Source organism: Equus caballus, chromosome 19 (assembly GCF_041296265.1).
Source record: "Equus caballus isolate H_3958 breed thoroughbred chromosome 19, TB-T2T, whole genome shotgun sequence".
In the NCBI taxonomy this organism is placed as follows: domain Eukaryota; kingdom Metazoa; phylum Chordata; class Mammalia; order Perissodactyla; family Equidae; genus Equus; species Equus caballus.
In genome coordinates this window covers 21,355,349-21,382,997 of record NC_091702.1, presented here as the reverse complement: position 1 = coordinate 21,382,997, position 27,649 = coordinate 21,355,349, and the positions used below count along the sequence as shown (strand labels likewise).

The 27,649-nt window shown below is 39.1% G+C and overlaps 1 protein-coding gene across 1 annotated transcript; it reads left to right on the top strand.

Moving 5' to 3' along the window:
- On the top strand, positions 1 to 27,649 carry SLC2A2 (solute carrier family 2 member 2). The gene is made up of 11 exons (NM_001081879.2): positions 1 to 66; positions 7,131 to 7,223; positions 10,142 to 10,404; positions 14,568 to 14,692; positions 17,693 to 17,808; positions 18,699 to 18,861; positions 19,354 to 19,541; positions 22,519 to 22,623; positions 26,075 to 26,176; positions 26,883 to 27,086; positions 27,176 to 27,649. Exons 1-11 carry the CDS (start codon positions 52 to 54, stop codon positions 27,374 to 27,376), a joined length of 1,575 nt encoding a protein of 524 aa, NP_001075348.1. The 5' UTR covers positions 1 to 51; the 3' UTR covers positions 27,377 to 27,649.

Below are 27,649 nucleotides of genomic sequence, written 5' to 3'. Positions count from 1 at the left end.
GCCACACTCACTGCAGGACCTGGAATTAGAGGAAGACTCCCGACCCATAAAATGACAGAACATAAGGTAAAGCAGCATTGTGTTCATTCTGAGTCTGGCTTTGAGGAAAGGAGCAGGGGAATCTGTTCAAGTCAGTGAGCATATGAAGGATTTGGGGGATGTTGGGTGTAGCTACCCCAGATCAAAGCTGCTTCTCTTGGCCAACTGATAGTTCATTTGACTGCTAAAAAGTCACATTTCTTATTCAGTAATAATTTAAGGGGTCTCAAGGGGCTTTAAGAATATTTGCTCTGTTTTCTGACTAGACTGTCTAACAAGTGATTCTGCATAGCCATATTACTGAAGGAATGTGCAAAAAAGAAAGGGCAGATTAACCTGAATCTAACTCATTATGAAAACTGAGCTGAAATCTTTAAAACTGTCACTCTATGAAAAACAAGAGTTAGGACTGTTCTAGATTAAAGGAAACTCAGAAGAACTGACACCCAAATGCAACAAGTGACCTTAGATTGTGAAAGGAAGAAAACAACACTAAGGGACAGCATGGAACATTTAGGAAATTTTGAAAATGGGTTATATTAGATAATATTAGTGTATCTATGACATTCTTGGATATGATAATGGTATTGCAATTATGTAGGATAATGTCTTTGTTCTTAGTGAGTACATGCTGAGGTGTTTAGGAGTGAAGTGACACAAATGTCTGCAACTTATTTTCAAATGATTCAGCCGAAACCACACACACAGACAGAGACACAGAGAGAGAGAGAGTTACACGAATATGGTAAATGTTTACCATTGGTGAACACAGGTGAAGGTTATGGAGTGTTCACTGCACTCCTCTTTCAATTCCTCTGTAGAGATACTTTTCAAAACAAAAAGGATATAGTGCTGCTGCTCCTTCACAAGTTTCCCCCGACCAAACGCGCCTACCCCTGCACAGTCACACCCGTAGGTAAGTCTGTGCCCCTGTGAGAGCAGGACCTCTAAGCTCTGATCTGGTACAACTTACCTGCTGAGCAGTGCTTCTCATCAGCTGTGACAAGGCCAGGAGCACGGGCTCTGCAGTCAGCTGGGCTTGAATTTGTGGGTGTGCTGAGGCTACTTACCTGCTGTAAGACCTGGGTTAGGTAATTTAACTGAACGTGGGTTTTCTATATTGTGACAAAATAAGAACATATTAGGATATAATGTGGGATAGAGAGGGATTATACTAGCTCTTCATGGTCTGGAAGTAAATAAATGAGACAGTATTAGAGAGGCTCAGATGAAAAACATGTTACTGTTAATAGTTACCTATTTATGTAAGGTGTATTTAAAGAATAATTAGGACATCATGAATTCCTATGATCGCCCAGGATGAAGCTAAAGTAGTTACAACTTTAAGGACAATATAAAGATAATATTAAGTTAATAACTATACAGGTGGATGTAGATTTGGCAAAAATCATGAAGACAGTGTTCAAATAACTGAAGTTTGGAAGACAAAAAGGGAAGGTAACATGCTTCCCACAGAGCCTGGCACACTGTAGATGTGCAAACTTCATTTAGAACTATCATTAAATTCCCTCAGAGGGCTTTAGAAATTGTGCTGTAGGACTTTTCTCAAAAACCAAGGAATTGCCTAATAATGGACCCCAGAAAGAACAAGAACTGATATAAAGCACAATTTTTCAGCTTTGTGAACCTACCCAAACTTTGAAAAAAGTGGGATAAGCACGGACCGAGGGTCAGGAGACCAGGGTTCTCACTCTGGTTCTGCCCAGTGATGCACTGTATAACTCAGACAGGGACTTAAGACTCAGTTTCTTCAAGTGAAAAATGACGGGATTAGACTAGAATCCATTGCTCTCTAGAGGCCCTTTCAAGCTTAAAGATTCTACGGCTTAAGAGGCCCCTGGCCTTCTCCACAGTTGGGTGCAAGATCACCTCTGGGTTGGCATTTGGAGGCATGCGGTTTAGAGGAAAGGGTACAAGCTTCTCCTCCCCACCTAGTCAGTCAGAAGCTGCTGAAAATCTGCTTTTTTGTGTAGCAGTGGGCGTTTAAGAACATGAGCTCTGGGTTCAAATGCTACAGTATCTGTTACTTCCTAGCTGTGTGGTGTTGGCATACCACTTAATCGCTGAGCCCCGGTTCCCTTACCTGTAAAATGGGGACAATTTCATGGACTACATAGTATTGTTGTGAAGAGTATTGGTGATGTATGAAAAGTTCACAGGTGGTTGTTCGGCAAGAGTGATTATTATAGAGATCACGGAGAGAGGTGACGATGATGTAATTAAAGATGCAGTTGTTTTATAGCCCTGTCACTATTCACAGGAAGACTACATTATTTATCTTATTTAGTCTTTATAATAATCCTACACAGCAACTATTATTATACCCATTTTTTGGCAAAGAAACAGAGGCTCAGGGATATTAAGGGCCTACCTGGGACTCTTCTAAGTTTTCTGACTCCCAGGTCTACTTGTTTGTTTTAATAGACCTCATCTGACCTCTAAGCCACAATAAACACCACGTTTTGTTTTATGTTAAGGGTTTAGCCACTTGCCCATTCTACTCTTCCACATTTATCCAGCAGCATATTTTTAGTTGGATATGGAACCTAGTTTCTCTAACCTAAAATTATGATGCTCTAAATGAAGGTAGTCTTCCTAAAAGTGCAGGGTTAATACCTTATAGCCTATGAAGAGGTGGAGAGAAAAGGATTGATGGTCTTCTGCCACTTGGGAAGTGTATGGCCTTTGGACAAGTTCCTTATGCTTTTCATACCAGTTTTCCCATACGTGAAATTATAGTAATAATTCCTGCCTACATGGTTATTGGGAGAACAGGCAAACCATTTAGAACCCCAGAGCTGGGACATAGTAAGGTCCCGAGTTCTCAGTTTTCATTAGCTGCTATGTACCTATGCTTGAGTCAACCTCTTGGATATTAGACTGAATAGATGTGGGTTGCTGGGCTAAGTCAGACTTGGCGGTTTTCAGAAATTTTCCCTCTCCTAAATAAAACTTTCTCTGACCAACTCTAGTGCCAAATCACATAGAAAGTTAACTATAAATGTCATCTCACATTGTTTCAGAAAAAGAAAAGATGGGAAGCAAAGAGCCAGGTTAAAATAGAGTTCAGAGAGGGAAATTAAACCTGAAAATAAGAGGTAAAAAAAAAAAAAAGGAAATGCAATTAAACAGCTCCAGAGACTTCAGTATTTGGAATGATCACTTTAGTTGGGAATTCTCAGAAAGTCAAGTGATCTGCTTAAAATTGATGACATTGCTCCTTATGTGACCAACTGGGAGAAATATTTCTCTCAGGGAATTAAAGCGGGGAACTGCAGGCCCTGGGGTGGCAAGACCAGAGCCAACTCTGAAAAAGCAGCCAGGAAGACCAGAGGAGAAGGACTTTAAGAACACTCTAAGATTACTAAACATTTAAAAACTTTCCTATCTCCTTCACAGCTGCTTTCTGTTTTTGTTGTTGTTGTTGTTGTCCATATAACAGGAAAAAGTGATCTTAGGGGCAGTTCCGGTATTTCTCTTGTGATGACTTTAGAACAATTTGATTTGAAGGTAATAGGTCAGGAGCTCTGGAGAACCTCCATCTTTGAAAATTAACTTTCATTTTTAGCAAAGTGATGTAGGAACAGCTAACACTGTTGTGACTTACATTGTGTATCTGGAATGTCAGGGGATGGTTGACATAAATTATGGGGGACCAAATCTACTACAGCCACCACCTTCATCCCCAACTTCCCTTTCTGTATCATCCCTGCTCACCATTGGCATGGTCACCAGCTGGACTCTTAAAATAAGGAGACAGGAAATATATGCTTGTCTAGTGGGGATAGGAGGAGAGAGCCAGTAGAGAGCATAAGCCCATGGATGAAGTGAGAGGTGTCATTAAGATACCAAGTGCTTGGAGACTCTGCCACAGGAAGAAAATGCAATGCAGGGATGAAATTGAGCAAGTATATTTTGGCCCTGGGTTTGGTGGTGGGAAGGCCCTGAGGTTCTTCAGGTTAGCCACAGATGAGCAACTGAGCAGCCTTTGCCCTTCTGAATTTTTGTCCAGAGACTTCAAAAAGTTTTCTATGGGCAGGAGAGGAGGAAGGGGATTGTGTGGTGGGTGATGGGACGATGCCCTTTGAATTGGTGGGTGTTTGGTGATTTGGCTTCAGCATCACACTTGGAAAATTCTATGTGTATGTGCACTCTTGGATTTTTTTTCCATTTAGAAAGAGTATGATCTTAAATTTTCAGATATGCTTGACTTTTGAATGTCTGTTTCTGACCAATGAGAAATGCAAAATAACCAAGTAGTTTAAAGCATGGCTCTGGATCCAAATCATTATTTTACAGGTTACTGGCTGTGATACCTTAACCTAATCTAGTTATCTATAAAATAGGGATACTAATGGTGCTGTCATGAGAAGTGTGGTTGGCAGAATAATGGTCTTCCAAAAATGTCTATAACCTCATCCCAGAAACTGTGAATATGTAACCCTACATGGCAAAAAGGACTTTACAAATGTCATTAAGGTTATCGACCTTGAGATGGGGAGATTTTCCTGGATTATCCCTATAAACCAAATCCAATCCCACAAATTCTTAAAAGGGAAGAAACTTTCTGACTGTGGTCAGGGTCAGGGAGATGCAATGTGAGGATTTGACAGCCCATTTCTGGCTGTGAAGATGGAGGAAGGACACCACTAACCAAGGAATGTGGTGGCCTCTAGAGCTGAGAATGGCCCTTGCTTACCGCCAGCACAAAAACACAGAACCTGATCCTACAACCACCAGGAACTAAATTCTACCATCAACGTGAATTTTCTCCTACAGCCTCCAGAAAGAAATACAGCCTGCCAACACCTTAATTTTAGTCTGGTGAGACTTATACCAAGAACTCTAGGATAATAAATTTGTGTTATTTAAGCCACTGCTTTGTTGGTTATCTGTTACAGCAGCAAGAGAAAACTAATATGGATAAATGAGATAACACACACATAGCGATGAACAGGCATGCAGTAGGCATAAATATTTAGTATTAGGACTTGAAGCTGTGTTTGCATTGCACCTAACATCAGACTGTCCAGATTGTAGTGACAGAGATTATCAGAGAAGTAGGCTAAAGCCCTCTCAAGGCACCCCTGGTCCCCTTACCATTGAGACCATTACTCCCTGTAAATAGGATGAAATTCTGTGTCCTTGGAAACAGCTGAAGGGGAAAAAGGATTTGAGGAGAAACCACCAACCAAGTAAAAGGAACCCCATCTTAGCTTTGGCTGCCTGAGCCACTGAGTTTTAGATGTCTAGTTACATTTTAAGGAATAATTCAAAATCTCTGGTAATCCCATACACCATATGTCATAGTGTGTACACACGTGCATGCACTCATGCATGCATGCAAGTGCGCACACATACGCATATTTTACATTCAATATACTTACATATAATTTATAAATAATTTATATGTTTACATATGATTTATATCTAATAAATGTATATAATGTATATTATATGATATTATATATTCTTCTTTTATCATAACTTTTGGGTCAGCTTTGAAGTCCTTTCTTTCAGGGAAGGCAGTTGTCGGGAGGCAAGGTCTACGTAAGTGCCACCTGCAATTAATTCTGAATTAGTGGAATGAGAGGGAGCTTTGCAAACCTACAGCTTCCTAATCCCCACCCCAGACATTCCAATCCGGTAGTAACTCTGGAGCGAGCCCCGGGAAGCTACATGTGTAACAAGCTCTCCAAGTAAGGTCTGGTTTTAGAACCACTAAATTGGAGATTGGAGATTGACTGGAGAATAAGGGGTCCCAGCTAATTAGCTATTCATCATGGTGGAGTAGGGGGATTTACAATCATCCTCCAATTTAGAGAAAGACTGAAGATTTTATCGGAGAAGTGGCTTGGGTCACATATTCACTAAGTATGAGAGCAGGAAGTGGAACCCACGTTGATATGACTCATTCTTTTATTCAACAATGTTCCCACTATATTCCATGTTATTTATTTTAAATTTTTTAATTATGTAATTATACATGAAATAGTTCCTTATAAAATGTCTAATAATATAAATAAAAGAAAAAAATACTCCTTTACCCTCCTTCTCCAACCTTACATTCCTCCTCAAAGGTCATCTTCTTATTATTTGTTCTTAAAGAAAATATTCTATGAATTACATACAACATGCAAAAATTAAAGAATACTTGGGTTTAAGCCTTTTTTTAAAAAAACATTAATGATATTACACACCTTCCTTTGTCACTTAACAATAAGTCAGTACATAATGATCACACTTTTTTAAATGCTGCATAACAAGCCGTATGTATCATGATGTATATGAAACCTATTTGGCCATTTCCCATTAAGTGATATTTAGGTTCTTTCTACAATGTTTGTCATCACACATACACAAAGTGCTGCATCAACTCTTCTTATATGTGATTCTACATGCATGACGTGATTTCTCTAAGATGGCTAGACGTGCGATTATGAGTTGAGAGAATGAATGCTCTGCCCCTTTCAACACTGTTTTTTGTAGCTACATGGAGTTGGAGAGGAAATAACATCCCTTAACCCACAACTCTAGGTTCAACTAGATGCAAACGCTGGAAGTATCCTTACCTGGATGTTGATGTGGATCATGATAAAGGCTGCTGCTGTTTCTTGTATGAGTTTTGAGGTATTTTTGTACCATCGCAATGTCCAGAAGAGCTCCCCATCTCTGTTATGGGTGTCTTATTTGACTTCTCCCAATGACATAAATGACCGCTTTTATCTTGGCAATTTCCTTCAGTCCGCAGCAATTCTAGTTCTCAGTCCTAATTTTGAATTATATACATATATCTATATATATAAAGATCTTTGGTTCCTCCTCTGGAAGAAGCTGTCCCCAACTTTTTTCAGCTTTAGCAGTGGGGGCAGGTGGAGGGAGAATGAGGAAATGTGCTCACGTTGCCACATGACTGACCCCTGCTAGGAGCATAGGGCACACTGTGGATGACTATCAAGGAGCAAGAACCAGCCTGTGGAGCCTGTCAGAAATCCAAGCTGCAGGCTGATGGGATGGTGAGTAACTGAAACTGCCTGGTGTTTCCCAGCCCTGTGTTTCATTCTCCACAGGTCACTGGGACCTTGGCGTTCACTGTCTTCACTGCCGTGCTGGGTTCCTTCCAGTTTGGATATGACATTGGTGTGATCAATGCACCTCAAGAGGCAAGTGGAACATGGACAAGTTCTCTTTTTGGTAATTTCCGTCAGTGACAGAAAGATCTCTGTTCCTCTTACAGAGAGATAAAGTGTGCCCAGATAGGGAACACGACGAGGTAGTCCCAGCATTCTGTCAGGTACCACGTGCGTGATTCCAAAGCTGATAACCTGGGCTTGACTCTTCATTTAATAAACCTCACAGGAAAAGAAAGGGCAATAAATAATTCTTGATCTCTGACTCTGCTGTTCGCTGAGCTCACAGAAAATTCCAGCCAGGGCACCACGTACCTAAGGATTTTTTTTTACAAAGCGTAAGAGAAGTTTGCAGCATTCATTCAGAGATCCCAGCCATACATGAATGAAAAATGCCAGAAAATAAAAGGAAACAATAGAAGAGTATATTCCATTCTGGGTACAAATATTTCCGAGCCCCAACTCACTGGGCGTCAGGCACTTTAACACATGCTCTCCTCAGTCTGACCCTCAAAACAACCTCATTATGCCCATTTCTAGACCAGAATAGAAACTTTAGCAGCTTTAACACTAAAGAGATTCTACTCCATCCCTATTCCTGTCTCCCACAGGTGATTCAAAGGCAAATAATATAAAACTTTTAAATAATAGTCAAGAAGTCCAAAAAAGTTTGGATTTTCTCCATGACTATTTGAATGGGTATTTTTCAAAATATCAAATAATTAATATCTTTCTCATTTATTTTATGCATCTCTACTCTGGAATCCAGTGAACAGAGAGGAGAGGGATGTCATTTTTCTCAGCTGCCACAGCATCTAAGTGAGGGAATCAGGACTTCACTCTCTCTGCTCTAACTCAGACTGTCAGGTCTTTTAGGAAAGGATTAATGTCCTGTTCCTCTTCCTATCAGCAGTGCCAAGCACCATGATTGGTGTAAAGCAGGTGTTCAATAAAGCGTTTAGTGAATAAAGGAGAGAGAGAGAGAGGAGAGAAGCTGGGGGGAAGGCTGGCATAAGGTGAAGGTACACACATTTGTTGGGTGCCTTCTAGGAATCCATCATGTTTCATCAGCTTCTCTCACAACACTGAACTCCAAAGAAAATGTTAAGATACCGCAGAGTGTGAATGTGTGTTGGCCACAGTCCATCACCTGAAAAGGGTTGCTCTTTGAGCCAAAAGATGATGAGGCACCACACGTCATCACGAGTGTGGCAGGCCTCGCCAAGGCTGACAGATTTAGAGAATAATGCTGGGGGTCACATCTTTTTTCTGTGGGTGATGACCACATGTGTCAATTTACCAGGCTTCCTGAAATTTGGCTCAACATCACCATAATTTGGAGTCGGGAGAGCCTCACCTCTTTCTGTGGAAGACCTTTTCAAATCCTTATTTAAACCATCCTCTCCAGTCTTAGAGGGAAAATTAACATGCAGTTTCCTGTCCTCCACTCCAAGTCCTAGAGCCAGACCTGAAAACAGAGACTCCCCCACTGGCACCTGGCTCAGTGCCCTCTCTAGAGCCCCTTCCTTCTGTGTTTAAAGAGCTGCTTAAACACCATTATGTAAGAATAGTCATTCAGGCCCATTTGTTTTTATTAGTGGAATGACATTTGGAATTACTATAGAGTATTTTAAAATCACAGTTTTTTATGATTAAGAAAACTACCCATGCCTGTTGCAGAAAGTATTTTAAAAAATCACCCATAATTATTCTACCACATAGAGCAAACTGCTGAGAACCTTTTAGGTATTTCCTTCCAGGCTTTTTTCTACGCATATTATCCATATAGAGCGGCCTTCCAATGAGGCAAATGCCTTGGTCAGACTTCTCTTATCGTAAGAGGATGTCAGTTCTCTCCTCACTTGGCTGACTTTACCACATAGGGCTTTGCCCATGGCTGATGACCCAGAGCAGCTACATTCCAGGTCCTAGTCAGAGGTCCTCCCAGAAGGACTGCCACTGAATAAAGACCAAATCATTATTTAGAGGAATGAAACGGAAGGAAGATAGCCTGAAGGATGTGCCTTTACTCCATTATACTGTAGTATGATCTTTGCCTCTACTGAAACGCATTATAAAATATGGCTCTGTGAAATTTAGCTTTGAACGTTGTTTATTCTATTACACACTGAACTCTGTGAGGATCCACAGAAGAACCTTTCTTCAGATCTCAATACCTTCTCCAAAAAAACCTGAGTTGTTTTTATCTTTGGAATTCATCAATATGCATGATTGTTTTCCCGCTTTGCACTGGCTGCTAGGAAGTTTATTGCTAAACTTATAGTTCACTTCCAGCAAGGATACAGCACCTAGTGTTTGACTTTTGTATACTAACTTTATTTTTGGCCTCATCTTATCCTTCCCAATCTTTTTTCTTATATCCACTTTTATGCTTCTATCAAAATATTTATATAAGTCAATTTAAATCCTGCTTTGCAGGGGTAACACTGATGTGAAAATATTTTTTTAGCCTGGAGAACATTTTCAATTTGAATAGTTTCCAACATTTGAAACTTGAAGAATTTTACATAAAAACCTAGATAGAGTTCTGGCTTCTCTTTAAAAATTAAAGGTCATGCAACACTAGTCTCACATTTGCAGCTTCCTCCTTTAGATGGGGCAAATGCTCTTCAGGGCCATAATCCTACCCACTCACTGTTGTATCCTCAATAGCAGAGACAGTATTTCAGTTGTCTAGTCATCAAAGTTCTTCTTTACTTCTTCACTTCTTTGTTCCTGCCTGGTTCCGGTTGGCACTGGAATTTGTAACCTCTGTTTTATAGGATATGGTCAAATGTAAATAAATCTATGTGTGTTTGTATGCGTATAACACATGTAGTTGGGATGATTGTGTTTAAACACCTAACAAACATTTTAAAGGAAAAACAAACAAAAAAATATGTAGAATGTTATAAATGTTGGAGCTATGTTTCTTTATTTTATTTCTTCAGGTAATAATATCCCATTATAGACACGTTTTGGGTGTTCCACTGGATGACCGAAAAGCTATTAATAACTATGCTATCAACAGTACGAAGGAACTGCCCACAGTCCCATCCCTAAGGACTCCAACACCAACTTCTTCGGCTGAGGAAGAGGCTATGGCATCTGCCAGCCACATCATCATGTTGTGGTCCCTGTCTGTGTCCAGCTTTGCAGTTGGTGGAATGTTCGCATCATTCTTTGGTGGGTGGCTTGGGGACCGGCTTGGAAGGTAGGCAAATTTCATAAATATACATAAACACAGAAACTTTAGGTTTGTAAGAATTTGTTTAGAAAGAAATTGTCTTTTCTTTAGTGGAACAGAGTTGTTTTTTTCAATTTATGATCTTATGCGTTAGCTTTGTGTTGGACCAAATAATGGAGAAGGCTGTTGCAACAAACCACTTATTTGTGGACGGATTTACAGAAAAAGTGAGTTTGGTGTGTATTTCTAGATCTGATTTGATTTTCTAGCTTTTTAAGTTATAAAACATACTAAGAATCCAGTACACAAATGGTTAGCTCAGGAACTCAACGTAAGAGTCAAGAGTGGAATTTTTAACCTGGGAGTCCACTGTTTGCGTTACCAAATCACTCCATTTCTCAGACATCCAGTTTTTCATTTTCAAATTAGAATTTGGCATTTGGATCAGTCAAGTCCTAAGGTCAAGTCAATACCCCCAACTTCCAGTTGCCTAGTACGGCATGAGGTTTCCAGCTGCTGCTACTACTGTCAGAAAGCTCCAGCCAGAGATGAAGCCAGTGCTGTCTCCATTTCTATACTCTGGTTTCTTTTAGGCGTTTTGGATAAAAACATCAACATAATTCCTTTACACTCAAATTTCACTTAGTCATGTAACACACTAAAGTTCTTGGGATCCCCCACCACCACCATAAAGAAGAAATAAAATCAGAAAATCAAATGATTATTAATAAATAATAGATTTATTTTCCACTCTTTGAATCCACCTTTTATTTATTAATTACCTTTTTTCTGATGATAAAAATGTGCAACTATGGAAAATTTAGAAAATGTAAAAACCCTTAAAGATGTAAACAATATAGGCAACTATCTTAGTAATTCTAGATTACAACTCATTTATTTTTTTAAATTCCTACTTTAAATTATAATTTTGTCTCTCTGGTTATTAGAATTCTGAAAACTTCTTCCTCTTGTACTAAAGGTTTTATGTAATAAGACTGTAAGAAATTTTCTTAAGTAATGGGTAGCATGGTAACCCAAATTTTATTCTTGTTCTTATTTGAAAGGAACTTTCCTCTACCATAAAAGAGAATAGTCAGTTCCTCACATTTTTATCAACTTACTGTGTTTAGCTAAACTTTCTATCAGAATCCATAAATTAGAGAGTTCATAAATGACTTTAATCATTTAAAAAATTTAAAAATCCTTTTAACTTGTATCAAATTGGTTTAAGCAGTAACTGGAAATTTTTCTAGATTATTTCTAAAATAAATAAAATTAAGCAAAATTTAATTTAATTTTAAAATATGGACAAACCAATTCTTTTAGCAGGTACTAATGTTTTATACTTCTTCTCATCCCTGAAGAAAAAAATTTAAGCCTTTGTTGCCCTTCATTTATAGATGAGTTTCTGACAGGTCCAGTGATTTACTCTAAAATATTTAGTTAGAGTCCTAGTGACGGAAACAGGATGCATGCCCTCTCAAGTCTTAGGATTAGCATCAACAATGGTCACACCCCAAAACAATGTTAAATGACCATTTATCAAATAACTTACAGTAAACTAAAAGTGAGGCTGCTTCCAGCTCTCAGTAGAAAAATAATCTTCCTTGAAAAACAGCCATAAAATTAATAATTTTAACTTCAATATTAGGACAAAAGAGTTCAGTGTCTCCCATAAAACTATTTTCCTAAGGAGAACTGCTGAGAAATGACACGATTTGCCTTATTGCCAGCATCAGTGCTCCACCAGTTAAAAATAAATATGTATTTTTCTATTATTGCTTTAAAAAAAAGTCTTTCCTTGTAATTGTGTAACAGTCAATAGATGGCTGCGGCCACTATTTTGCAGATTTGGGCTCTCAAGGTCAATTGTTTCAGAGGCTGTGTACTTACAATTTAATCACAAGGGTACAGTGGCAGGAGATCATGGCCTGTGCAATCCACGCTAACATGAGTCAAGGAAGGTATACACAGCTTGCCTTGAATGTGTTCCTTCTTTCATATCAAAAATGGAACTCACTAAAATGAAGCATTAACCTTGGTTTCACACAGATCAAGTCCCAGCTCTGTCACTTAATAGCTGGGTGAAAATTAGCAAGGTACCTCGGTTCTCTAAGATGTTTCCCCCCTCTGCAATATGGGAAAAAATAATTGCTACCTCACAGCATTATTGTCAGAAATAAATGAGAATGAATAAAAAGGGTTTTGAGCACTGCCTGACACACAGTGAGCAGGCAGAGAATGTAGCCTTACTTTGATGATGATGCTGACAATGATGATGATGTTGACAACAATGACGAAGCCTATGCTAACAGGAGTATTTAGAGCAAGATTTAAAGAAATAAACTTAGAAATATATTTATTTCTCCCTGATTCAGCCATTTCACGTGGTTTTGGCTGATTTATTCTTGGCCATTTCTCAAGTCTGAGCAGAAGTAAAAATCCTTTAAGTTGTATAAAGTGCTCTGGCATCCATCAATGGTAAGGAAGAGTGACTTCAGAGCAATCTTGCATCAAAAATACTTTCAGGCTATCTCTTTTAAGACTTTTTATCTTTTTCTCCCCTAACAGAATACACTCTTACCTAGCTAGTAACAATTTCTTGTGGGTAAATTTTTGAATCTGCCTGCCCTCTGTCCTTGTGTAGAGAAAAAGCACTTCACAAAGAAACACCACTGTCTTTTTCTACTCTGCAGCTCTGAAGCTCCTTTTCCCTGCCTTTGGATTGTTCTAATTTCCATATATTAGTTTCCTATTACTGCTCTAATGAATTACCACAAACTTAGTGGCTAAAACAACACAAAGTCATTTTTTACTGTCTTGGAGATCAGAAGACCAAATTTAGTTTCACTTAGGTGAAGTCAAGGTGTCTTTCCTTCTGGAGGAACTGAGCGAAGAATCCATTTCCTTGTCCTTTTCGAGCTTCCAGTAGCTACTCATATTCCTTGGCTTGTGGCCCCTTCCTTCATCTTCAAAGCACATTACTCTAATCACCACTTCTATCATCATATCACCTTCTCTTCTGCCCTCCTTTTATAAGGATACTTGTGAGTACAGTAGTGAGCCCACCTGGATAACCCAGGATAATCTCTTCATCTTAAAATCCTTACCTTAATCACGTCTGCAAAATCCCTTTGGCCATATAAAGTAACATATTCCCAGGGTCTGAGGATCAGGATGTGGACTCTGAGAGAGGTGGGTGGGAGAGTGGGGGAGGATTACTCAGCCTACCTCATGATTGTTGGGCAATCACTGCAGTATGATTATATAGTTTTACTCTCCAGAAAAAAAACCTGTTGGGTGTTAATAATACTTGCTTAGAAAACATTCACCTATTAAAGTTTGAAATATTGAAATGCTTACATTTCTTTATGGCACAAACATTTCCACACCTATCCACTCAGATTCTTTTATTGGCCTTATCATCATCTACTAAACTTTAAAGGTTTTTGTGTACCTCACTTTCCCATTTAATAGGAATAAAAATATCAGATATCTGAAAATGTCAATTTTTCATATGATTAATTTTGAAAATGTTTTTCCTGCTATTGTAAGCTTTATTATGTATTTTACATTGGTTGACATTAATTCCTAGATTCTGGAAATATGCCGGCATACAATGTAAAAGGAAGAATAATTATAATTTTCTATGATAAAGTTCAAACTAAAAGTATTTTTTAACATACTTCCAAATAATTCATACTAAAGGAAATTTAACTTTGAAGGTTTCTGTCATGATCTACATCAACTAAAAACCTGTACCATTAAAGGGAAAAAAAAAGAAACAGGGTGTCATAGGTTACAACTACAGAATTGAATTTAGCTATCACCAGGCAATTATTCTTTAAAACAATCAACTTGGAGAAAACTTAATTGGTTAACTATTTGAAAAAGTGTCAGAAGTGTTAGCTTAAATCAAACTAGTCATCGCCACAATCAAATCATCTCTATCAAAACGTGGAGATCAGGTGCATGCAAACCAGATTCTCTCATTATAAATATTACTTATTGTTAATGTTTTAGTCTGTAGATAAATCAAAGTAGCAAGCATGGTTTAAGATTCTCCAGCTAGCTGTTTCAGCAAAATTAAAATAATCACTCTCAGGTAAAAATCTCAGCATTCTCTGGAAGCAAATAATTTTACCAAGTTTCAATGCTGAATTTATAATCCTTGCTTTTTAAAATTTCAGAATCAAAGCCATGTTGGTAGCAAACATTTTCTCAATAGTTGGAGCTCTCTTGATGGGGTTTTCGAAATTGGGACCATCTCACATTCTTATAATTTCAGGAAGAGGCATATCAGGACTTTACTGTGGTAAGTTGCACACACACACACATTTGTCTGAAATTTATTCTAAAGGTAGAACAGTAACATGCAGGGAATTTTTTAAGCCTAAGGTGACATCATAAAAGGGAAAGGCAATAGCACAAAGTTGAAGTCCTGAGCAGGGGAGATTTGAGACCAGCAAACGGGAGTTGTGAAGCTATGTTCTTGTCCATGGCAATGACATCATTTTTAGTTGTATGACCTCGGACAAATTATTTAACTCTCAGTTTCCTCATCTATTAAATGAAGAGGATAATAACATCTACCTCATAGGTCTTGTGAAAATGCATGTAAAATGTTCAGCATTGAATCTGACTACAGTAAACTGCCCAGGAATGCCAGCTGTTATTAGTGCTGTCATTCAGTAGACAGTGGAAGACTGCTGCCTCCAGAACCCTGAACTGGGCCCTTATGGCCCCACCTGGCTGCTTACGTCTCTGTCTCTCCTATCTGGAAAGACCTTAACACTCGGCCCATCTCTCAGACCACATTCCCCAGCCCTGTGTGATTCCAGACGTGGCTGGGTGAAGCGTTAAAATGACGGTGACCATAGGGAGAGGAAATCAGGCAGAAGCAGCTGGTAGACAAGGGCAGAATAGAGGAAGCATTCTCCTCCCATGACCCTCACATCTGAATAACTGGAATCACTAGTTCTTGGAAACAGATTTTTAAACTTTCCCAAGCAACTAATCAGCAAATGCCTGAACAAAGGGAGGATCGCTCAGTCTCTAAAATGGTCAAATCTTTTCTCAGTGCCAGTAATGCTCTGATTCAGATGGTTCTGGGTCACGGTTTTAACCCACTGTCCCAAATTGTAGCCACATTTGAAACTAATATCCACTGGAGTTGGGAGAGGAAGAATGAGGGCACAAAAACGGTGTATAAAATATGTATAACACCTTTCCCTGCAAAGAGGAAAGACTATAATTCCCTGCATCTTCAATGGCCTCACCTCTCCCTTGAGCTGCCTTCTCCGGCTCAGCGTTGCCCACCCTGAGCTCCCCACGGCTCCTCTACCAGCCTGGTGAATCGCTGGAGGATCAGTTGAAACAAAAGTCTAAAGTTACCTAATTAAATGTCTCTTTTCAGTATTTTCAATGTTAACACAAATAAATAACTGAAAAGCAAGATAGTTCTATCAAGGTGAAAAGTCAACCCACATGTGGAAAGGCCTTGGATTCGCAGTGAATCAATTCCAGCACTGTCCCTGTCTGGCCTATAATAATTGAATATGAGCCTCAGTTTCCTCTTCTTCTGTAAAATGCAAATAATAACACTATCAAAGAGGTCCAAATCTTTCTTTCTTCCTTCTTTTCTAATTTTTAAAATACAGTAAGGGGGCCGGCCCCATGACTGAGTGGTTAAACTTCCATGCGTTCCACTTCAGTGGCCCTGGTTCACAGGTTCAGAGCTGGCTGCGGACCTACTCCACTCATCAGCCATGCTGTGGAGGCACCCCACACACAAAATAGAGGAAGATCAGCACAGATGTTAGCTCAGGGCAAATCTTCCTCAAGCAAAAAAAAAAAAAAGGAAGATTGGCAACAGGTGTTAGCTCAGGGAAAATCTTCCTCACCAAAAGAAAGAAAAAATACAGTAAGGAAAAAAATACAAAATGTTTTTGGTAAAGTTGAAAAGAAATGCTATAAACATATTGTAGAGCAACCCATTACTAGCATAACCAAGTAACTTGTATCCTCCATCGTTTAAAATTATGTCTGGTCCTATTCTGAGCATTAAACTTACTAAAAATTATAGGAAATACAATTTGACTTCAGGTTCTTATGACTTCAGACCTGTGAGCTTATCTACATAATTCTGTTCTAGAGGTATAATTGTAGGTATTACACAAAGATAGTACAGCCTGGAATAGGGCCCAAAAAATGGGGGTTTTTTCTTACTTAAGATTAACAGAGCACACATTAGAGTCACATGCAAAAGTCAGCAGAAATTCAGGTGCCGTATCAACCATGCAAATGTTCATGTGAGATATTAAGAACAATTTGAATCATTACAGTTCCCAAAAGCATCTTTTACACAAAGACCCTTCATTTCCATTTGATAGGCAGGCAGTGTCTCTAAGAGGAAGCCTCTGACAAATCTTATTTTAAAATTCTTAAGAAAATAGCAAACATTGCATTCAGCCTTGTTTGCTGATAGTCTTTGACCTTTTTACGCACTCAGCAGATGGCTGGGTACTCCACCATTTCCAAGATGACTGATTACATCTGCATTTAGGAAAGCTATAGAAGGCAGAATTGCCTAGTGCTTTTCAGCTTTTTGTATTCCTTTAAGTACCACAAGTCTTTATTCAAATAAAATATTTTCTGAAGGCTATTATTTGGAGAGAATAAAGAAGAAACTAGGTTGTTCTGGCTGGAGTAATTGGAGGAAGACTGCCTGAGTTCCTTAACCCCTTCCTCCTCTCCACACCCTCCTCCCCAGCTCGAACTCTCACAGTGATCTTGAGGCACCTCCACGTTGTGGAAACTCAGATAGGGCTTGGAGTTCTTGTGCTCTGTATCCCACTGTGACCTTGGGTAAGTCGTTTCTCGCCTCTATCAAGTCAAGAGGTGACCTCGATATGTTCCAATTTCCTTTAATCCCATGAGTCTAGATAAGGATTTTTTTAAAGAATATTATTAAAGCATTCTTCAGTCTCTTTTCTCAAGACAACTTAAGGCAATATGATATAAACTCAATATTAACATGGATTTTTTTTAACTAAATAAGACAATGCTATGAATAATTGTCAAATATATGACTAACCATTTCTCTCTATTCGTACATCCAACTACAACTTCATCTGGAGTCTTATCAACAAATATTCTTTGCATAAACTGTGTCTTTGGCTGTGGACAAGGGCTCTTCCTTCCAAAAGACTCAGGAAGGGACTTTCAGTCAGGATACTGACTATATTTAAACCAAATTATTGTTACTGAGATAGTCCTGGCTGCACTTTAACATTTATGTTCATGTGTTACGCAGGGCTAATTTCAGGCTTGGTTCCAATGTACATTGGTGAAGTTGCTCCAACCACACTCAGAGGTGCCATCGGTACTCTTCACCAGCTGGCCATTGTCACGGGCATTCTCATTAGTCAGGTAAAAGCTCCTATCCTTTACTTTTCCCAACTTCTCCCTCCTTGACTGTCCATTCTCACTGTAGATCAAGACAGAGGAAAAAAACTAGTTCCACCAGTACCACTAATGGGAGTGGAGGTCGTGTAGAGACATAGGCATTTTAGCTCAAAACTAAGTGACTACTCCACTCCTCACTTTCCCCCCTTGGAATTGTGGTGGAGGAGGCACTGGTGGTGACCTGGCAAGCCAAGTCTTGAACTTCTGGAGCTATTCTAGAATTAAATTATTCCATTTAGATTTCAAGGAATAAGAAACTTCAGATTTTTGGCTGTCTGGGTTTCCTTTGTTTTGGGCATCTTACTCAGAAATTTAATATGTAAATGATCACCATAGCAGTTCTTGTTCAGCTGGCTCTATCCTTTCCTGCTATCCTATGGTCTCAGAGGGGGTCCTCGGAACCCAGAGCTATGACTATCCAGATAATAGTCTATAAACCACTGAGATAGGGATGACAAAGCTGGTTCTCATCAGAGGAATTGTTCTGTCTATGAAATCCCATTCTATTTAAGCTCTGGGTAACCTAAGAGGAAATTTTTAACAAAGGTACAAAGTTATGCATATTTTTGGTGTTGCTTTAGATATCAAATGTGTTCTTAAAAGTTTGATTGCTTCCCATCCTAAATGTCCCATTGAAGTTGATGAAAACAAACCTAGGTGAATTCTTTGTAAAACAAATTGTCCCTAATTTAGTTAAGGTGAGAGACACTAGTAACAGTTTCCATCTTGTGCATGTTTGAATGAAAGTTGTCAGGGACTACTATTAAATAGTCAATGTGCTTTTTCAACACACTGTTGCAGAAGACAGATCCAAATTGTTGTGCAGTTGATACGCTTCCTCCCTGCCTTTTCAGATTGTTGGTCTTGACTTTATCCTGGGCAATCAGAAGCTGTGGCACATCCTTCTTGGCCTGTCTGCGGTGCCAGCTGTCCTCCAGTCTCTAATGCTCTTCTTCTGTCCAGAAAGCCCCAGATACCTTTACATTAAGTTGGATGAGGAAGTCAAAGCAAGTAAAAGTAAGTCTGTACGTGACTTTACTTTTTTCCTATTGTTTTGGAACCAACAGTGTACAAGAATGGTTACTTGTGAAGTTGGTACCAGTACTTTCCAAACGAAGTCAGTGATTCCATGCAAGAAGAATGTGCAAGATCACTTTCATATGACTGGTCCATGCCATTTTGCACCCATAAACATACACTTGAACCCAAATTGTAAACCCACATGCAGGGTAATGGACTCAACCAGAGGCTTCTAAAAGAGTTCTCCCAGTGCTGCGCTTCAACGATAATGAGGTTCACAGTTTTCTTTGTCATGACATGAAGCCAAATGTTCTGCGTTTTTTAAAATAAAAAAGCAGGATTCAATTTAACAAAAAAGAATTCCCAACACACATGCTATTAAGTAGTAGAAAGGGCTATGCAGAACTGCAGTTCTTTCATTAACATATGAAAATAAATTTATTTTTGTTTTGACCTGAGTTGTGACAACCTGATCATTTTGGGGCACAGGTTTGAAAAGACTCAGAGGAGGTGCTGATGTCACCAAAGACATCATTGAGATGAGAAAAGAAAAGGAAGAAGCATCAAGTGAGCAGAAAGTCTCCATACTTCAGCTCTTCACCAATTCCAGTTACCGACAGCCTATCCTAGTGGCGTTAATGCTACACCTGGCTCAGCAATTTTCTGGAATCAATGGGGTAAGTTTAAGGACACTCCCTAACTTTTGAGAGCAAAGTAAACTAAGACAGAGAAGGAAAGGGGTATAAGTCTAAACAGCTAAAAGACATTTTAAAATGTTGACATCACATTTTACTACAACAGACACATTGAGTGAGCATTAATTTTCTTTGTTTTGCCTCAACCGCTTTCTAAAATTAGCTTACAATTTTTAAAAATGTCAACAACCAATGGTATTGTACGTCTATTAAGATGAAGGCAAAAAGGCAAAAGTCATAAATACAAAAGAGAGGAAAGGAGAATAATTATACCAAAAAAACTAAATTACAAGGGAATTGTAGAGTTGAGTGTCAAATTTAAAATTTCTGATAGCCTCGGCAAACGAAATCCATAGTTCCCTCCATTTAGATGAAGTACCAGACAGCCAGGTGCAAAGAAGTTTCCTGCCATCCAAGAAACTTTCACTGTATTTGGGGAGAGAGTATACAAAATAAACAATGGAGTGAACTGGCATGATATTGCTGAGTGAGGGCAGTAGATAAGACATGACTGAAAAACATAGTGAGTATTAAATTAGCTAGCATTTAGGTTTTAACTGAAATCCTTGCATAATGCTGACTAATATTGTTCTACGGGCAATTAGCTACTAGAATAAAAAATTAAGTATTTATTAAGAAACTAGATAATGAAAATCACTTATCCCCTTTCTTTGCTGTTAACAATGTGACTTGGGCTTCATCTATACCGAGCCAATCCCAGACCCGTAAGGGATACTCTGGGGGTTACTGATGGATGGGTAGAGACTTGGGGGAAGCAAAGAATGTAATTCCCATTAGTTGAAGGAAAAGGAGAACTGACCTTCACTCCATAAGCTGAATACTGATCTGCTGTGGTCTCCATCCTCCTTTAAGGAGTTCCTGATGTTCATTTCTATCGAATACTCTATATAATTTGGGGGCTCAGAGACCAAATTCATATCCCCTTTCTCAGCTCTGTCTGTATATCCCATGGCACAAAACTTAACCTCTCCGAACCTCCCTGCCTTAGCTTCCATCCCACTGCCTGACTTAGAGGCATCCAGGAAATGTTGAACCTGAGGCTGTTAGGCAGCCTAAAAATGTGGCCTAATGTGCAATGTGCATAAGCCACTTCTCACTGAGCACAGTCTGCACATCCTCCTGCATCAGACCTGTCTGCAGGAAGAGGTGCCAGCAAGAGGACATGCTATGTGGGGAAGGAATGACAGAGGACGGCAGAACAACAGAATGACCTAAAAGACTATTATAAACCTAAAACCATAGCTAACTAATAAAGGCTATTGGTGAGGTTGTAAACCAGATTTCTCCATCTCCACCGAGATTAGTGGAAAATTTTGGATTAAGTGCAATAGCAATCAGAACTCTTATACACCCTGGTGAGAGCGTAATTTGACACAATTTCTTTGAAAAACTGGTTGGCAGTATCTATCAAAACTGAGCATATGCATACACTCTGGTCCAGCAATTCTATTCCTAGGTAGAAATGTGTACATACTTCACCAAAATGATTGTACTAGAATGTTCACAGCAGCACTATTCATAATCACTCTAAATAGCAACCACCTAAATACCCATTAATAGAATAGTTTAGTAGAACTAAATTATGGTGTATTAATAGAATACTATATATCAATGGGAATGAATAATCTACAAATACACACAACAATATGGATGATTCTCACAAAGGTACTGTTGAAACCAGATACAAAATAATAAACACATTATGCAGTTCCAGTTATATTAGGTACAAGACCAGGCAAAATTTATCTACAATGGTAGAAGTTGGAAGAGGTTCCTTGGGAAAATAGGGGCACATTTAGGGGGCTTCTGGAGGGCAAGAAATGATTTATGTCTTCATCTGGGTCCTGATTACACAGATGTGTTCAGTTTGTGAAAATTAATTGATCTGTACTCTTATGTGTACTGTTTTGTATGTTTTGTCCTTTTTCTGTTTTGTTTTGTTTTTTGCTGAGGAAGATTCACCCTGAGCTAACATCTGTGCCAATCTTCCTCCACTTTGTACGTGGGTCACCACCATAGCATGGCTGACAAGTGGTGTAGGTCTGCACCCAGTATCCGAACCTGAGAACCTGGGCCACCAAAGCAGAGTGTGCCAAACTTAACCACTACACCACAGGGATGGCCCCTATGTATTTTTATACTTTAACAGGAATTTTAAATTTCTTTTTCCTTTTTTGTTTTTAAGGAAGATTAGCCCTGAGCTAACATCCATCACCAATCCTCCTCTTTTTACTGAGAAAGATTGGCCCTGAACTAACGTATGTGCCCATCTTCCTGCCTTTTATATGCAGGATGCCTGCCACAGCATGGCTTGACGAGTGGTGCGTAGCTCCACACCTGAGATCAGAACCAGTGAACCCTGGGCTGCCGAAGCAGAGTGCATGAACTTAACCACTACGCCACTAGGCTGGCCCCCAGAAAATCTAAATTTTTTAAAAAGAGACGGAAAACACAGAAGCGGAGTTCTCAGCTAAATATAAGGAGAATTTCTAAGCAATCAGAAGCTTTAAACACTGAAGAGGGGCCGGCCCAGTGGCTCAGTGGTTAAGTGCGCAGGTTCTGCTTCGGCAGCCCGGGGTTTGCCAGTTCGGATCCCGGGTGCGGACATAGCACTGCATGCTGTGGTAGGCGTCCCACATATAAAGTAGAGGAAGATGGGCACGGATGTTAGCTCAGCGCCAGTCTTCCTCAGCAAAAAGAGGAGGATTGGCAGCAGATGTTAGCTCAGGGCTAATCTTCCTGGAAAAAACCAAAAACCACTAAAGAAAGATTGTAGTTTCTCCTTTCTTGGAAGGAGAAGGCAGATAAAATTTTTAGTGAGTTCTAGAGACCACAGTCCCACAGAAACAACTGAAAATAAACAATGTAAAATATCTCTTGCTTTAAAGCCATCAGTGCTAGGCTTCTTGATTAAGGCTAAACTATTATTACTTTGCAGATCTTTTACTACTCAACCAGCATTTTTCAGACGGCTGGAATCAGCCAACCTGTTTATGCAACCATTGGAGTTGGTGTCGTCAACACAGTTTTCACTGTTGTCTCTGTAAGTAAACACCCTAGATAAACACTCTGCTTGTTCCTCAGTCCAGAAATTGGGAGGAAAAAAACCTGTGATCTAAAAGTGATCAGTGACTTATTGTCCACGTGTACTTGGTGTGTAGAACTAAGTGGGTCTCAAGAAGAGTCCTGTATGTGAATAACCACCCACTGTACTGAGATTAGGCTAACTGAGCCAGTGGATCACTGGCTGTCCCCATCTGCCAGGATGCCATTTAGTCACTCATATGTGAATTAATAATTCACTTGGGGGCAGAGAGGACCTTTTCCTGGTGTAAATCCTGGGTTCCTTCTCCTTTGCTCTGTACTTAAGCCTCTTGGGATTGGTTGACAGCTTGTTATTTCTATCAATATTGGGTCTTCTACCCAGGTTCCTCTCCTCCCATGGCCGAAATTCTTTTTTTATCCTGATGTCTTGAGGAAAACATTTTTTAAAATAAATAAACAAGGTCCCCTCTAGTAGTTATCTAAGCCTCTAGCAAAGTTAAACAGACTCAGCAAATTCCTACAACATTAGGCCTTTGGGCAGAGCTTCCAGGTAGCTTACAAGGCTACGGATTCTGGTGATGCATAAGCGTGTGTGTGATATCATGAGGATGGAGTAGATGTGTAGAGCTTGAAAAGTTATTCTTAATTTTGAAATGTTATTTTTTTGAAAAGTCAAATGTTATATATTTTTGAAATGTCTTTTTTTTTCCCCAATAAGGGGAAGAGTTCATATACTCTTCTTAAGACCAAATACCTTCTATAATGAATGATTCAATGTCTTGACAACAATGATACTTAATATAACAATCTAAGAATTAAAGTAAACAAACACCCAAAAAAACCCCCAAAACTTCTTAACTAATTTAATTCACTCTAAAATGAGGGTAATGGGGCTTATTTTTATCTTTGAATGCAGGATATTCAAAAAGCTTGTGCTTTTCAATTTTGGTTACAATGCTATAGTCAATATACTCTAGTCACTTGTTTTTCATTCTCTGCACATGGACTTTTAACTATTACCTTAGGGTGGTCAATAAATTACAGCCCGGCTACCTAGATCAAAAGGCAGGTTTGTCCAGACCACATTAAACAGTGCCAGACCTTGGAAAGAGGAGGAAGAACAGATAACAAGGAAACACCAGTGGTTCTGTAGACGTGCCTTTAGAAACCACGCCTGTTCAAGTCAAAAGGCCCCTCTAACTCAGTGAAGGCCTGGGACGCTGTCCAATGGACTACTCATATTCTTTTGTCTCCTAATATTTTTTACAAATCCTACTTCCACATATTTTTTAAATATACAGACTATGATTAAAATATTTTCTATGTAACAGGATTTGCTATGTAAAGCATCAAGTTGTCAAGATTGGGTGACCCAAACTCTAAAAATGCATAAAAGGAAACTACTGTAGAATTTCACTTTTGCTTCCCCTCCCCTACCCCACTGGAGTGGGAGAAGTTGTTCTGAAAACAGTGCCTTGATTATTTTGAACATACATTTTTAGAGTTCATCCTTTTATTCTGTAAGTTTTTGAGCAAGTGAGTGATATAATAAAAAAAATCATCTCTTAATTAGCTGTCTAATTAACCCTCCAGGACTACAGACAACATTTAAAATTTTTAATTATATTTATTTTTGAAAAGTTGTTTTAAAATTCAAAATGAAAATAAAATAAAATTCAGAGTGTACAAAAAGGATAATCCCTCAGTCACCCAGTTTCTCTCCCCCAAATTAACCAATGTTACCAAATTCTGTGAATCCTTTCAAATAAAGACATGCAAATAGGAATATGCACTGATAATATATTAATGTTTTACTAACTTGAAAAGAACATAATGTTTTTTTTCTCAATGAGTATTTGGGAAAAGAGAGAGACTCTCCTAACTCCATGCTGAATTGTGTTCCACATCCCAGAATTCCTTCCACACCCATGGGCCAGTAGAAGGGAGCCTGTAATCTCAAGAGAGAAAACAAAACAGGAAGAAACGTGGAGGGAACAGGGAGGCAGATGTGTCTAGGGGAGAAGCAGTGGCTACCAAACTCCAGGTGGGCATCCAGGATCTGAGTGACGCACACTGTCTGAGGCAGAGACAAGGGTTATGGTCAGGCAGACATCTCCAGCCACTGACCAGGTCTCACCCTGTCGTACTCCTCCTGAGCACTCACCGGGCCTCGAGCAGGGGATTCAACTCAATTTTCAAGGCATGTAGTTTTAGAGTTTATTATCCCATTAATAATAATTGTTCAGAAACAGAAAATAACAGATATAATAAAAGCCCTTATTCCTGAAGAAATGCTTCTGTTTTCTTGGTAGTTTGACATGATGTCATCAAGCCAGCTTTGAAAGTCGTAATTAAAGAGTCAAAATATATAGAAAAACTTCATGAACTTGAGGAAGGCTTGTTTTTCCTACTTCCTTTTCAATAATTAAATGTCAGCTGTTTGTTTATCATTCCAAAGTGATTTGAAACTCGGATATAAAATGCCTCTGAGTTAAGGGGCTTTTACTGTTGATGAAAAGAAATGCTTCTCAGAAGTTTTCAGAGCCAAAGCTCACTATACTAAGTGTATTGGATTGCTATTGATTTACTGACAGATTTATGAGCCTCGCTGATTTACCCTCTGAAGTGAGAAATTATGACAGGTAATTTTTGATGTGTGACTCAGCAAACTCGGCAGTATTCCAAGGATCAAGCATCTATGCAACACACTCTGGTCTTGGCTGATTGTAACCCTTAACCATGAATGCAAAGGTCCACAGACCCAAAGGAATCAGTGACATATCTCCTGAATTAGGTTAAGAAAGCACTCTAACTTTTTGCTTTAAAATCTTATCTTTTCAAATGGATAGTTCACTCCCAGCAGCAGGTGCATTTAGACACACTAGAAAAATGCAGACCTGACTATTTTGGTCAAGTGATCAAATTCCATATGTCGCTAGGTGAGTGGTCATACTTTGACTTTACTAGTAGTGAGAAGGTTGGATGAGAACAGTTGACACCTCAACGGTTTTACTGTTTAAAGTTTCTGCAGTGCACAAACCCTTGTATTTATAACTTAGGATAATTATCAAAAGAGAAATTAGTGTCATTTTTTATGTAGGACCTTCATATTTTAAATGTATAGGAAATCCATAGGGAGAGATCCAAGATGTACAGCCTTGTAATATTGTATCCAAAGTGACCATCGTAGAATGGTGGTAATGCTATGGTTCTGTCTCTAGGAGGGCCTGTTCAAATCACTGTGACTACATGAAACAGGTATTTGTTAGTTACCTCTGTTTACTGAGACCAGCTCTGCCACCTCGAGCAAGAGTCCCTTCCCTCCTCAATTCCACATGTATAAAATGAGATAATAGAACTGCTTTCTTCCAGGTGTGTAAATTAAAATGACCTCTTTGGAAGTAAAACTATTTAAGTATAAAGTCAATATTTTTTTTAAACTTTCCTAGGTATTCCTTGTGGAGAAGGCAGGGCGACGCTCTCTGTTTCTAATCGGAATGAGTGGGATGTTTCTCTGTGCCATCTTCATGTCAGTGGGACTTATGCTACTGGTGAGTTTGGTGCTGCGCTGAGATTTTTGGTTACCATATGACAGCACTTTTGCGCTCCAGGTTAAAGTGCTTTGTATGTCAAAAACATCTGAGATTGACTTATGAAATAAAGCCAGAGGAACAGCATATAAAACAAAGGAGAAATGTAAAGAAAAAAGGAACTAGTTTTTTGGATGTAAAGACTGAACATGAGCAAGTAAACTGCACTTGTTAGGCAAGGAGGCAGTGCAGCAAAATGGTCAGAACACAGGCTCTGGGGTCAGCCCCAACAGGGTTCTAATGCTGGCTCTGCCACTTGGCTGCCTGTGTGACCTTGGGCAAATACTTGGACCTCTCCAGCCTAGCACTCTCATCGAATACTTCAAGAGGGGTCATGCATGCTGTCTAGCAACTTTGGTATGAGTAGAAGCAAAGGTCACTGGATCTTTGCCTTGCCTTGCCTCTTTCACAGGAAAAAGAAGAGTGACTAAGAGTCATATAAAATCCTAATCCAGAGGATTTCCTATAACGGAGCTCAACAGATTTAAGGATGACTCCGACTAGAATAAACTTGTCTCCGACTAGAAAAACTTATACTTAATTGAACATAAACACATCAGGAAGAGAGCTATGTCGCCTCTGAATTCAGTGAGAGTCTACTTAGCTGAAGGAAGAAGCAGCCAATGATCCCAGTTCTGCTGTTGTTTTTGTTTTGTTTTTTCCCCAGAATAAACTGGCTTGGATGAGTTACGTGAGCATGACAGCCATCTTCCTTTTTGTCAGTTTCTTTGAAATTGGGCCAGGCCCCATCCCCTGGTTCATAGTGGCTGAGTTTTTCAGTCAAGGACCACGGCCTGCTGCTTTGGCAATAGCTGCATTCAGCAACTGGACCTGCAATTTCATTGTAGCTCTGTGTTTCCCATACATTGCGGTAAGCAGCCTAAGATTGTGCATATTTACTGAACAGGAGATAATGTCGAACAGCTGCAAATTAGAACTCTGTGTTTATTCTCTCTGCAGGACTTCTGTGGACCTTATGTGTTCTTCCTTTTTGCTGGAGTGGTCCTAGCCTTTACTCTGTTTACATTTTTCAAAGTTCCAGAAACCAAAGGAAAGTCGTTTGAAGAAATTGCGGCAGAATTCCGAAAGAAGAGTGGATCGGCCCAAGCACCAAAAGCTGCTGTCGAAATGGAATTCCTTGGAGCTACAGAGACTGCGTAGAGACAACCTGCTTTTTGATGTGAACAGAAACAGGATGGAAGCTGTGTGTTTTTAAATGACGATTCTTTTGAGAATTTTATATCTGCATCTTGAAGTATTGTTTTATTTTCTAAAGAGCTTTTATGGGCTCTGATTAGAAACGTCATCAAGTATTACCAAAGAAAGTATTTTTTTTTAAGTTAGAGAATCTATTTTTGATGGTAAGACTCTGTAATTAAGTAAACCAAAAAGTCGAGTTCATTTCGCTGCATTAAATGGCAAGTACTGTCCTAA